The sequence below is a fragment of the Emydura macquarii genome, unplaced genomic scaffold (assembly GCF_026122565.2).
Source record: "Emydura macquarii macquarii isolate MOO-44397 ecotype Brisbane River unplaced genomic scaffold, CSIRO-AGI_Emac_v2 contig_1253, whole genome shotgun sequence".
NCBI lineage: Eukaryota > Metazoa > Chordata > Testudines > Chelidae > Emydura > Emydura macquarii.
This window is the reverse complement of record NW_027131390.1, coordinates 55,542,376-55,555,208: the sequence shown is the minus strand read 5'-3', so window position 1 is coordinate 55,555,208 and position 12,833 is coordinate 55,542,376. Positions and strand designations below refer to the sequence as shown.

General features: G+C 36.2%; 1 protein-coding gene across 2 annotated transcripts in view; it reads right to left on the bottom strand.

Annotated features, from left to right (window-relative positions):
- The window catches only part of RAPH1 (Ras association (RalGDS/AF-6) and pleckstrin homology domains 1), a 156,103-nt gene that overhangs the window by 46,624 nt on the left and 96,646 nt on the right, over positions 1-12,833 (bottom strand). Inside the window, exons 6-7 of one of the 2 annotated variants that reach the window (XM_067548851.1) lie at positions 6,940-7,014; positions 287-364 (exon numbers count right to left, since the gene is read on the bottom strand). In XM_067548851.1, coding sequence (XP_067404952.1) covers positions 287-364; positions 6,940-7,014 — 153 coding nt within the window. The remainder of the gene's footprint in view (positions 1-286; positions 365-6,939; positions 7,015-12,833) is intronic. The other variant, XM_067548850.1, reaches the window with a different exon arrangement.

The following is a 12,833-nucleotide window of genomic DNA, read 5'->3' as shown; positions in this document are numbered from 1 at the left end:
CTGGCTGTAAAATAAACAAGTGCTTACAAAAAATGTGATGCCACCCCAAATAGTGTAAGTCTTGATTAAGCCCTGATTGGATGAGAAAATGGAATAAAATAGTTACTTTAAATTAGAATAACCTAAGTACAGATCAGAAAGCAGTGTCCCTCAAAAGAAAAACTAAATGTAAAAAGTCCTTTTTAATTATTAAAATAGCTTAAAGATAATGTACAGAGATGAGCAGAGTTGAATCCATATTTTCTGAATCAATGGAATAATGTAAAATAATATAAATATAGCTTACCTTTTTCACTTGTGCCTCTTTAATCTTTTCCAAAGCAACCCTGATCTTCTCAGCTTTCAGTTTAGCAGCCTGCTCTTCCTGTGGGGATACACCAGTTAAAGAAATGTCAGTCTGAACTTTGGAATGTCTAATTATGAATTTACCATAGTCTAGAATTTGAGAAGGAATATTAGTTCCCCCGCTGGCAACAGCTACTGTGGAAATTAAAGGAACAATCAGTAATGCTGAAAAAAACTACTATGTTTAAGATGCAAAGACTTCCTGTATCTGTCTTGACATGCACACACAGATCAGATCCTGTTGCTTTGAAGACAGAATACAGTTTTTTTACACTTTGCCAGCCAATATTGCCTTGTTCCTTTGCATTCCACTTCTTTTTCTCTTGCATCTATCAATTACCAAATGCTTTAATTTGCCAAAAATTTATGACAGTCTCAGCTCATACCATATTTGCCAACAGTGTACAACTGAATACATCCGATAGATTTTCAGTTTATCAAAGTTAACATCACAATGAGAAATACCAGATCTTAATGTTAAAGAAACTTCCATTAAATAGCATTCCACGTTATTCCAGTCTGTTTAGGAAGCTTTTAACGTGTTAAACGATAGCTAAATACTTGCATACTACCTTTCATCCATGTTCCATGCTGTGTTTTTCCTCATTTAAAAAAAAGTGTTCAAAATCATCAAACATAAGAAGTTAAACATTCTTCTTCATTGATACTCTTCCATTAAATAATTGAAGTTTGTTACAATTTAAAACATTAAAAATCCAGGAAATTTGAATCTATTCTAGCGCTTAATTTGCTTTTTAAAAAAGACACTGGTATACTGCAACATTACTAATACTTACTTTCAATTTCCAGCAATCAGCCATTAATATTACTATTGCAATACAGCTGAAGTGATCTGCTGAAACAAGAGACCATTTCTGTAGAACCTCTGCATGAAGGTTTCAAATTTCAGAATTCTAAGATCTGGATTACTACAGCCCAAAGAAGCACATAAACCATCTTGTAGAACACTATGGAACTCATAAATAGAAAGCCACGCAATTAAAAACAATACTTCTGTCAGTCCCCTTAAAAATAGATTGCTTTCAGAGCAAAAGTAGCACAGAGCACAGTTCTTCACAATGATGGATGACAGCCTCAACTATAGTGATTAACTCTCCATCATTTGATTCTACAAATATAATCCCTGTGGTTCTTCTCTATTACACTATTTGGATGAAGTTGCCTTTTACTTAATGACAAAGGTTCATCCATCTTCAAATTTGTGCAGAGCTTTAGTAGAAGTTACAGTTTACAGACATTTTTCACTTCTGTGGAGCCATTGTTGTTATTCTCATCCTCTGGAGTGGCTCCTTCCTAGGTCACTTTGTCTTCCTCATACTTAGCTGCTTCTGTCCCCTTATTCTCAGAGTGTACTTCTATACAGTAACACAGTGGAGACAGCAACAGCTGTGGAGGGGGATAGACTTGCTTGTGAGAAACATAATCTTTTTCAATAAGAGGAGCCAATAAACTGACAAAAGCAGCAATAATTGGGGTTTGAAACATTATCTCAAAACTTAATTAGGCAAAGAACAATGTTTTTTATTAGGCTAGTGATAGCTAGGACTCATTTTAATTTATCATAAAGATGGTATCACATAACTAGGAAAGGTTAAACCAGATTAATATATTATTTAGAAAAAAGAAAAAACCCAACAATAAGATAACTGAAAAGATTTTTAACTTTAACCAAACGTATACAATTCCAGAATTTTAGAATATTCATCCTACCTCATAGTTACGGCTGTTTTCATCCACAAAACATTTGTTATCCAAAAGCAAAGAAAAGCTCTATTAAGGTTTGTTTTTTAAAAAAAGAAATGTTTTATTTGGAAAGGTAATGTTCTACAATTAATCATTATATGCTCTGGGCCTGCTCCTGCTCCCACTGAAGTCAATAAGAGGAAGATGGACCCTTTATATATTGTTAAGACCAATTTTGAAAAGCTGTGCAAGTTCTTTCTGGCTTTTAAAATGGTAGCCATGAACTCAATCATAAACCTTTATTTTTCTAAAGGGGCTGGGAGTATGTTCAGCATTGCTATTTACTTAAGGCATGGGGCCCAATTTTCCAGCCCACTGCATGTTGTACATGTGCATGTGAGTATACAACTATAGAAAAAATAGCACTTTACACCCACTTTGCCCATGTGCATGTGACTACATAAAGAGCAAGGATGCGGAGAATCAGGCTTCAGGACTCTAATATACCTGTGTCAATGTACTGTAATTATCTTTTCTGATATTCTAGTCTTAAATGATTCCTTAGCAGAGAACCATGATAAATTGTGTAGTGGTTTTATGATAAACAAGTTTAAGTATGTGCTATTTCTATTACCAAATTAATTTTCATTTGGAACTCTCAGAATTGGCTCCAGAGATGAAACAGTAGCCTAGAATCACAGAAATGTAGGACTGGAAGGGATCTCAATAGGTCATCTAGTCCAGTCTCCTGCCCTGAGGCAGAACTATGTATTTATACACCATCCCTCACAGGTGTTTGTCCAATTTGGTTTTTAAAACCTCCAATGATGGAGATTCCACAACCTCCCTAGGTAATTTGTTCCAGTGCTTAACTTCCCTTCCAGTTAGGAAATTTTTCCTAATGTCTAACCTATATCTCCCTTGCTGCAATTTAAGCCCATTACTTCCTGTCCTCAGTGGTTAAAGAAAACAATTTATCACACTCCGCTTCATAACAACCTTTTACATACTTCAAGACTGTTTCCACAAAGTGATCACTCTATATCTGAGCTACCAATTCTCATCCTCAAAGAAAACCTGCCCAACACTTTCAAAAGAAGAGCCTGGGAGCTTAAATTCATTAGTCTGAAAGACACTAAAAATCAGACTGAACAGAGACACTGGATTTATGGCTTATTACAACAATCTGTAACCCAATAATTCCCTCTTTTTGTCCTATGACTGGAGGGGTGTTAACAGGACACTCTACCTTGAATGGTCCCTTACAATATGTGCTAACTACTTATGCTAAACAGTCTTTCCACCTTGCATTTTGCTGTGGTGCTTTCCCAGATCTGAAGACAAGACAGGGCAGATTCCTGAGGGACTCTACTCAACAAGGTCTTCCAGTTGATTGCAAACCACTGATAACTACTCTTCAGAGTAGGCTTTTCCAACCAGTTGTGCACCCACCTTATAAGTAGGTTCATCTAGGCTATACTTCTCTAGTTTGTTTATGAGAAGGTCATGTACAACAGTATCAACAGACTTACTAAAGTCAAAGTATGTCACATCTACTGCTTCCCCCCATCCACAAGGCTTCTTACACTGTCAAAAAGGATATTAGGTTGGTTTGACATGAGTTCTTCACAAATCCATGTTGATGATCCCTTACTGCAATATTTTTAAACTAATTTTAGACTAAAACTATTAGAAATAATTCTAAAATTATAATTTCCCTAAAAAAGATTTCATTTACTAGCAGCAAATGCTAAAGAAGATTAGAATTCATTCATAAGAAAAATAGAGCAAAGCTAAAAATGTGACTTTTAAAAATAGTTAGAACTGTTTGTTAGTTATTAAATGGAGCTTTTCTTTCAAACTAATAGACATACCAGGAACAGTACAGTAGACTTGGCAGGTAATGTTTCTTGATGCAGGATGGGGAATTATGTACTGTCATGAATTTTTGTTAAAAGTATGACTGGATTATGATTTTTTTTAAAAGTATGATTGGATTAAAGTTGATATTCTTCCAAGTTTGCTACACCCTAATCTATCTGCCTTTGCTCCCCTCCAAGCCAAACAATCCACAAAACAACAACAAACCCTGACACAAGGGACAAAGAGGATTAACAAGAAGCCTATGCAACCAGACAATGTGCTGAGCTAACTACATTTCTCATTCCATGTGAGATTATTTTCATGAGAAGAAAGTCAGGTGACACTAAAATATATTTGAATACTGCTGCAAGCCATGTAACCACAAACTGACAACTGTCATAAACAACAGTCTACATTTCAGAAATATGACATACTAATCAATCTAATCACATTTAGCATAGCAATTCATTTCCCTTGCAATGGTAAACAAACCTAAAATATGAACTTGAAATAGTTTAGAACCCTTTGGAATTGGAAATAGCAGTACAACTTACTAAGGGCCCAGACTCAATGGGACTACTCATGCGAGCATTTGTATGATTGAGGTCTAAAACAAGTTTACTCCAAGCAATAAATCTTATTGAAATTATATCTAATTACAGAAGAATATCACTAATTCTCACATCACAAATACAGAAACCCAATAATTCTCAAAAAAGCTCTATTTCTCAAAGCGGTAATAGCTATAGTGAGATCTTATTAATACAAAATATATTAGCATATTATGAATGGAAATAGATAAAAATTAAGCTACATTGTGATGCAGTGTTCTCAAATAACTAAATTGTTTTGTTAGTTTTCTTGTTTATTTTCTAAACTGGCAACTTGCAGTGATTCTCCCAGTAAGTGAATTTCAACTGCATCTGAACATTACTTTTATTAAAAAAAATTATGTTAATGCCATTTTTTTTAAAGTAGCATAGTTAAAACTGAAAAACCCCCAAGAAATCAAAAATTAAAAGGTTCCTTTCGCAATGGTAACCATGGCCACATTATCCCCATGTAATTCTTTAATTCCTTTTTGAATGTGTAATTAAATACCTTCTGTTCATGTTGTTTTAACACAAAAGATGCAGGCTATGTAATGTGAATGAGTTAATGTTACTCTAAGAACCTTACTTTTTGCATTTCTTGACTTCTTACATTTTATTGTACATTAATGAAGTTTTTTGCAATTGAATTCCTTACATTTGCGGGGACAGCAGGGGTTAAAGAAAAAAATACCTGAATTTAATAAATCTAGCAATTAAGTGGTACTAATTAAGCTATGAAGTTCACACTTCATGTAAGTTAATGGGGTAGACATGATTTCATAAAAAATGAAATGGGATCCAGTAAATGATTTTAGTTTAATATTTGAAAGTTTTTTTTCCAGAAAGTTTCTCTTTACATTTTCTTTAAATGTACAAACAAGAAGGCACCATCAAAAGCAATACTGGGCAATATTAATCTGTGCATAAAAATTTCCCAGCCAAATAAGTTTGCAACGTAGCTTTATGATGATTTTAAATTTATCATTTTATCTAAAACTAGATCACATTATTCAGTGGGATAAAAACTTTTTATGCACATTTTCATTTGATGCCTTGGCAAGAGTGTACACATGAACACCCTTCTATTATACAATCCACTATAAGCAGGAAGGACATGAGGAAAGACATTAAACTGAGGGAGGGAAAAAAAAAAAGACCATTCAAGGTTTCTGTTCATGCCACCACATTTCTTAATTCTCATGCATCCAAACCTGTAATGGTTTAAAAGGTAAAACAGGAGAGGCTTAGAAAAAAGCAGAAAATGACTTTTGTTCTGGGCTGCTGTTAAAGCTCCTTTACTACATAATAACTGGAATAAATATCTTCAGGAAAATAGATAACACTTTTTTTTTTTTTTAACTGTTCAGCAGCTAACACAAGTATAGCTTACTAGAAAAAACAGTAGTTCTAAAGTATAATTGGCAAATACAGCCTCAGTGTATCTATTTATCAAATATGCCCTTGCTGCTTTACTATATTGGCATAATTAAGATAGCCCTTGTCTTCAGATTTGCCCAAGCTTCTCCCTAGAAGTACCTACTTTTTTTTTCCCCCAAAATAATCAAAGAAATGGTATATACGAGGTAGACAATAGTGAAGTTGACTCCTAATCTAATGGATGTGCAAGACTCAACAATAAAAAACTATATATTTTTCCTCATCCCCGCTGGTCATCATCAAATAGAATCACAGTCTGCACCCTTCATCTACTCTGGTATAACAAATCCAAATTACAGGGGGCACAGTAATTATGATTCCCAACCTAACCAACAGTGCCAGAAAGTGGACAGCAATATATTAAAATGCGAGGAGTGCCTCTTGGGTGCTACTGTCTCTTTTCCTATGCTATGGAAATAATTTAGGAATTGTCCATCAGAGACTTCTGAATATGTTGTCTTACTAGGGTGTTTTTTCCCCACATTACACCAAGGAAGAGCACTCAAAATAGTGAATTTGATCCTTTCTTTCAGTATGAAGAAAAACTGTTGCTAGTAATTTTAATTCATTTGAAGGACGTTATTGTTTTCTGGCAGTATGGGAAAAGGCGTCCATGTGTTTCCCACAACTTGATTTTTATACTTGTAAAGGGGAGGTAAACAGAAGAGCTTTTAGATGCCACAGACTTTTGACTTCACTTGACTTTTTTAGCCAAGAAGTTTTACAACAGAATGCTATCATAAATGTTAAATGCTCTCCAAGAATTTGGAATCTTTAATGGATATTTCCAGTGACTCAGAGTATATTTAAAATGGGACTGCCTTTAAAAACAGTCTGACAAGAGGAAAAGTCACTCTAGTAAATGCAACAGGTTTTTTTTGGAGGGGCGAGGGTTGCAGTAGGAAGGGGCGAGTGTCAAGGGTATAAACCCAAAAGTGGGAACTGCATTTTATCCGTAAGGAAAAAGTTACATGCAGGTGGAAAGAAGAAGCATCACCTTGGTCAGCAAATGAGAAGGCTTTCCTGCAATGTTTCTCAGAAGGAGGGATGTTTCCCTGTCCAAATAGGAGTGCTTGTGCAGAAAGAAAGAGAGAAAGAAAATAAGTCAAAGGAAATCAGTGCAGTAATTTTATAGTGTGTTGATTACAATAGACAAGCAGAGTTTTAGCAAACACTTAAAAACATTCCACACTTAACTTCCCCACACAAACTCCTCCCCTCCATAAAACTCTAACGATCTCTAGACAGAGAATTCCAGGAACACTTGACTGAAAGCAAAGGTTTAATAAGCAACTGTACTACTAAAAAGACACCACCTTGTCCGTCACCTGTTTTTCAATGGTATAAAAATGATAAAATACACTTAATGAAAATTTTTTCTTACCTGTTACTGATTTCTTTTCTACAAGATACTGGCTAGCATTTTCAAAAATACTTAAGTGACTTACGAATACAAGTAAATGAGACTTTCATTACTAAGTCACTTAGATACTTTTGAAAATCCTACCCACATCTGGCAAATCCTATACAATTGGGCTTGCTGCTTCTGCTGTGCAGAGATGAAGGCAGTCCAGAATTCTCAATCATGGAAGCAGGACATGCCGTTCAAGCTTTGCACCCTGGCTGCTGTTCCCAAGAAGAGAACTTCCAAAACTGAAGAAAAAACCTTACCATAATGAGAGTAACGGATAATGCTGAACTATAATCAACAAATTCAACTTTTTATGTACAGATATCCTCTTTTCACATATATTCGCTCTCTCTAAAAATACACTCCCCAGAAGGAATCAGATTGCCAAATATCTCTCAGTGAGAAATTCGCAGGTAACCAAGTTCTCTCTCTTACACAAGTTGTCTGACAAGCATCCACATCTGGGAAATGACCAAGCATTAGAATTTCCCAGACAAGACAGCAGATCAAAGACAAAAATATGACTCCCTCCTGAACTGCTTATGCCAGTAAGAAAAATGTAATATGAAATGTAAAATCTGAAGTCCATCCATTCAGGTTTTGGAGTTGGTAAAGCATGGCTTTTCTTCTTGGACAGCTTTTGCTATACTTTTCACAAGCAGCTATTCCACCAGCAAATTGAGCAGAATCCAGATTCTGCCTGAGGTGGGAGTCTTCTTTCCACAGAGATAGCCATAGGTTGGTAAATGGCTACTGCATTGGCCAGAACTTAAATTACAAATAAACTGCATCAGTCACAAAGAAAGACAGGAAGAATTTTTTCTGAGGACTAACTTGATGACCCTCTCTCTCAATTCATTCCTGAGAGATCACTACAAGAGGACATTATTGCTCTGGAATACATGTACGGAAGAAAATGGTCTGGAAATTCTCTGTTTCTCCTTGGGGAGATGTCGGTTTTGCTAATACCAGGGTAAGTAAGGGTAAGAAAGAAATTCCCCTTTGATAATTTGTTTAGACTGGGAAAATGAGTGCTATTTTAATATATATGCTAATTAACATGTTAGCTAATATTTTCAAAACACCACCGAGTATATGCACTGATGTTTAAAAACACACTACTCATGGTCAGCCAAGTCCTTGTCTAGACCAGGATTTAAACATGTGATGTTGGGATGTGTTAGCGAACAAGTTCTAATACATTTGAAAAATCTAGTATAGACACAGCACTCCGTAGCTTAATCCATGCTAAACTGGTTAAGATAAAATCTAAATTCACCTCAAGCTTTAACTTGACCAGCATGGCATATGTTAAGATACACAGCGCCCTGTCTACACTACAATTTTCAAATACATTAGTTAGAAGATGTTGGCTAGCACACCCTACAATCACATCTTTTATGACCATGGTCACCTAATAACTTTTTCAACATCTCAGCCTTTATCTATATGAGATGCTAAGGGATGTTTAAGAAGTGATAACATTTTAAAAACAACTCTTTTTCTCAGTCTAGATAAGCCTGAGTGTGTACACTGTATCCTTGACCAAGGAACAAAACACTTTGTTTAACATGAAAGCATGAGTAAAGTGAAGCTTGCCTGTAAGGATGTTGTAAAATATAAATGAAGACTTGCCTGCAAAGCTTCCTCTCCTTTCTAGGAACTTCCACACTCAGCAAGAACGGCATGTATCATACTGACTCACTGAGAGACTTTACCAAATTCTTTGGGTAATAAATGGGGAAACACTTTCTATTCAGCTTGGCTGTGTCAGAGTGGAGCTCAAGGGTGTCAATAACATTTCTTAACATAAGGAAAAATAATTCTATTTGAATAATCTAATAGTGTTCTTGTTGGATTTAATGTATTCCAGCTCTCCCTTTCTTGTGGGATGCATCATGGCTAGAGAGAGGGCTACTGAAGCATGCTACTTGGGCTTTTTTTCTATGGCTGTAACTCCTTAGCCTTCTTGGATATCAACGACACAACCAGGTGGGAGTTGGGAGCTCAGTCTCTCCCCCAGGAGGTAGTGCTGTTTCTTGGAAAGGCATTTTTGACATAAGGCTGTTAATAGCACCTTACAGAAGACATACCTTCTTCCCCACACTGGTCACCCTGCTTGCTGTCTGTGGGGGGGAAGCACGCTCACAAGAGTAGCAAGACAGTCTCGAGTTGCAGTGGGGGAGGTCTAGGTTGGATATTAGGAAAAAGTATTTCACTAGGAGGGTAGTGAAGAACTGGAATGGGTTACCTAGGGAGGTGGTGGAACCTCCATCTTTAGAGGTTTTTAAGCTGTGGCTTGACAAAGCCCTGGCTGGGATGATTTAGCTGACGTTAGTACTGCCTTGAGCAGGGGGTTGGACTAGATGACCTCCTGAGGTCCCTTCCAACTCTAATATTCTAGGATTCTATGAAAGAGAAGCCCTAATGCCTCAGACCACAGAGGATCAAGAAAAGGAATTTTAACAGAAAACAGTACTGCTGGAGTTCTATGTATTTATTATTTAGCTGAAAATATAACAAGTGGCCTGCAGTAACAGGAGCATGCTCTGAAGCATAATGGTTCCATGTGGTGAACTGTAGCCAGGATGTCTGGCTTGAGGGGTTCCTTGCTTCCATTACTGATTAATTTTGGGGAGAATTGCCAGACATTCTCATAAGAGAAAAGAATATTTTGCTAGTTATATGAGTACAATCAACTATTAATTTCAACAGAGTTGAGGGAACTCAGTGTCTTGCAGGATTGTGCTCCAATAGCACAATTACTCTATAAGCAATCATAGCAGGTATCAGCCATCATAAGTACAGATAGAAACTTTCACAGAGAAGGGGAATTCTATTCTATCCAGAAAAGTGGATGTATCCTATATAGCTTAAAAATCAGCGCTGGTACAGGGAAGTGTAAATTTTGCTCAGGGGGCATTCTCCTCGCTAAAGGGACATATGTATCAGCTTTGTCTTATGGCTGGAATGCCAAAGGGACATCCTCCAGCTAACCTGACCACATCACAGTCAGCACATGCTACCTGGACTGTGTTGGTCTTCTACACAATCACCCACTTTATCTCAAGGGGGGTTGCAGTCACGCTGTACTACTGCAATCTTCTTCCAACCAGTAGGTTTTTCGCCACAGGGGAATAAACTGGCCTAATCCCTACATAAATTTGGCCCTGAATTTGTAACTTTCATCTGTTTGTTCAAACAGAAGGAACAGAAACCTTGGATCAAGTATGATAGTTTAAGGGTTCACTTGGCTGTCAGCATTAGGTATAAGCGCAGTTCTCAAAGAGGGATAGAAATTTGCAACCCTTTGAACCAATGGCTACTGTGTGACAAACCAGAATAATTAAAAATAGGCTTTTACAAAACAGAAGCATTTGCACCACACATGCATGAGCTCCTTTTTACTACAGGATTGATTGTAAGAGCTGGCCCTAGGTATTTTTGAAAGGAAAGAAGTCAGTATTACTGAAGTATCTGTTCAAGCAAAAGCCAAATAAAAAAGAAGACTTAAGGGGATTCACATTGTTCACACTGCTTTCCCGATCTGCAGCAAAAATCAAAATATAGATATTCACTGAAAAGGATTTAATTATAAAGCAGTAATAATGAGATTTGATTAGACTGATTCTGATCAGAAAAATCTGTTAGAAAAGCTATGGCAGTCATACTGCCGTATGAATTTGGGCTGCACTGACATGTCAAAGGGCAAGAAGGTTATAGTCCTTTTTTGCGCATCTCTGGGGTGACCCTGGTTCTGAAACACCATATTTACTTTTGGGCACCTCAATTTCAGAAACATGTAGGGAAGTTAGAGGGAGTATGGATAAGAGCAGCAAAAGTGATTAAAGAGCTGGAAGGATCGATTTATGAGGAAATTTAAAAGAATAAATTATAGCTTGGATATGTGTGGATATAATATTTTTCAAATACCTGAAGTGAGTAAATACCAGAGAGAGGAATAATTTAGGGTGGTCCAATGGAGTACTAGGCATGAGGGGATATAACTAGGAAAAGAATTATTTACATGGTTACTTTTGTTTCATTTTATGGGGCAGAAATACACTCTGTAAACCGAGTCTGCACTTTTAAACTACTTAAAACCTATGTAATACAAAAAAAGCATTTAATTCAAGTATCAGGAAAAGTTTTGAGATTGATATTTCTTAAATTATGGAATAACCACCTGCCAGGAGAAGTCATGGAAACCTCATTACTTGAGGCATTTCAAGATAGACTGGATATAAAGCAAGAAATATTTATAATAGCAACAATCCTGCATTGGGCACTAGGGATGGACCAGATGACTCATTATCCAATTTTCCTCTCTAAATTCTATGATTCTATGCTACAAAAATTTTGACCCTACAAACCCTTGACACACACAGTCTTTTTAAGTGTAATCCTAAATGAATTTATTTTTTATAGGTACAATTTACATCTAAAATTACCAGTGACATAAAATTCAGAAACCCATATAAAAGAGTTTTCACATACAGGTAAAAACAAAATCTGCATTAAAACTTGCTACTCCAAGAGGGATGGGCAAAAATGTTTTGTGGTAACTTTTTCATATTTCACCAATTATTTGGATCATCAGATATTTCTGTCCTTTACCCATTCAACTTTAATTTAATAGGTTAGAATAAGTAGAAGGTAGCCAGTGACAGTAAATTCATTCCTGACTGCTTTTAGAGTCTAAAAATAAATTATATTCAGACAAAATGGGGGGAGGGGGAGGGAGACAAACCAGCCACAATATAATATTTCTTAATGTAGCCATACTTAGTGTTTGCCAGGTGGCCAATAAAATCCTGTGTTCCATTAATTTTTTTTCCTGCTTTGATAGTTGATTCATTGACTCCTAGCATGGACAGCCAATCAGTTTCAAATAACTAAAAGACATTTCCACTGTAGTGCAATAAAAAACATATAGTTCTTTCCTTTACAGGGTAATGTCTGTAATACTGCAATCAGGTAGCATACAATTCGACACTAGGAATTAAAAAGGCTTGAAACAGTCTTTGAGGCAATTGAGAAAAATGTTTAATACAAAGGCAATCCCTCCCCCCATTAAAGGAAGAAGGGCTAAAATAAAGAACAGAGCATGCTTAGGAGAAAAATGCATCTCTAGCAGGGAAGTAAGATAGCTAAAGCACCGCATTAGAAGACATTCTAGTCAGTTTTAGTTATGCCATTTGCACAGCTATATCTAGAATACTCAAATAATTAATGTTTTCCAGTAAGTACACACACCAGGTGTAACATGACATATTCACATACATGTAATCAAGAGCAAGTCAAGCAGAGTGTCTGTAGGAGTTTGCTAAATAGGTAAAATAAAAAATGGCCAAGTATTTCCAGACCAGCTTCATTCACAAAGTATTCATTCAAGCCAAAAACTGTACACACAGTGTACAGATGGCTAGAATCCCTCTACTTGATTTATTTATAGGTAAAAATTTTGAAACACATTCGTT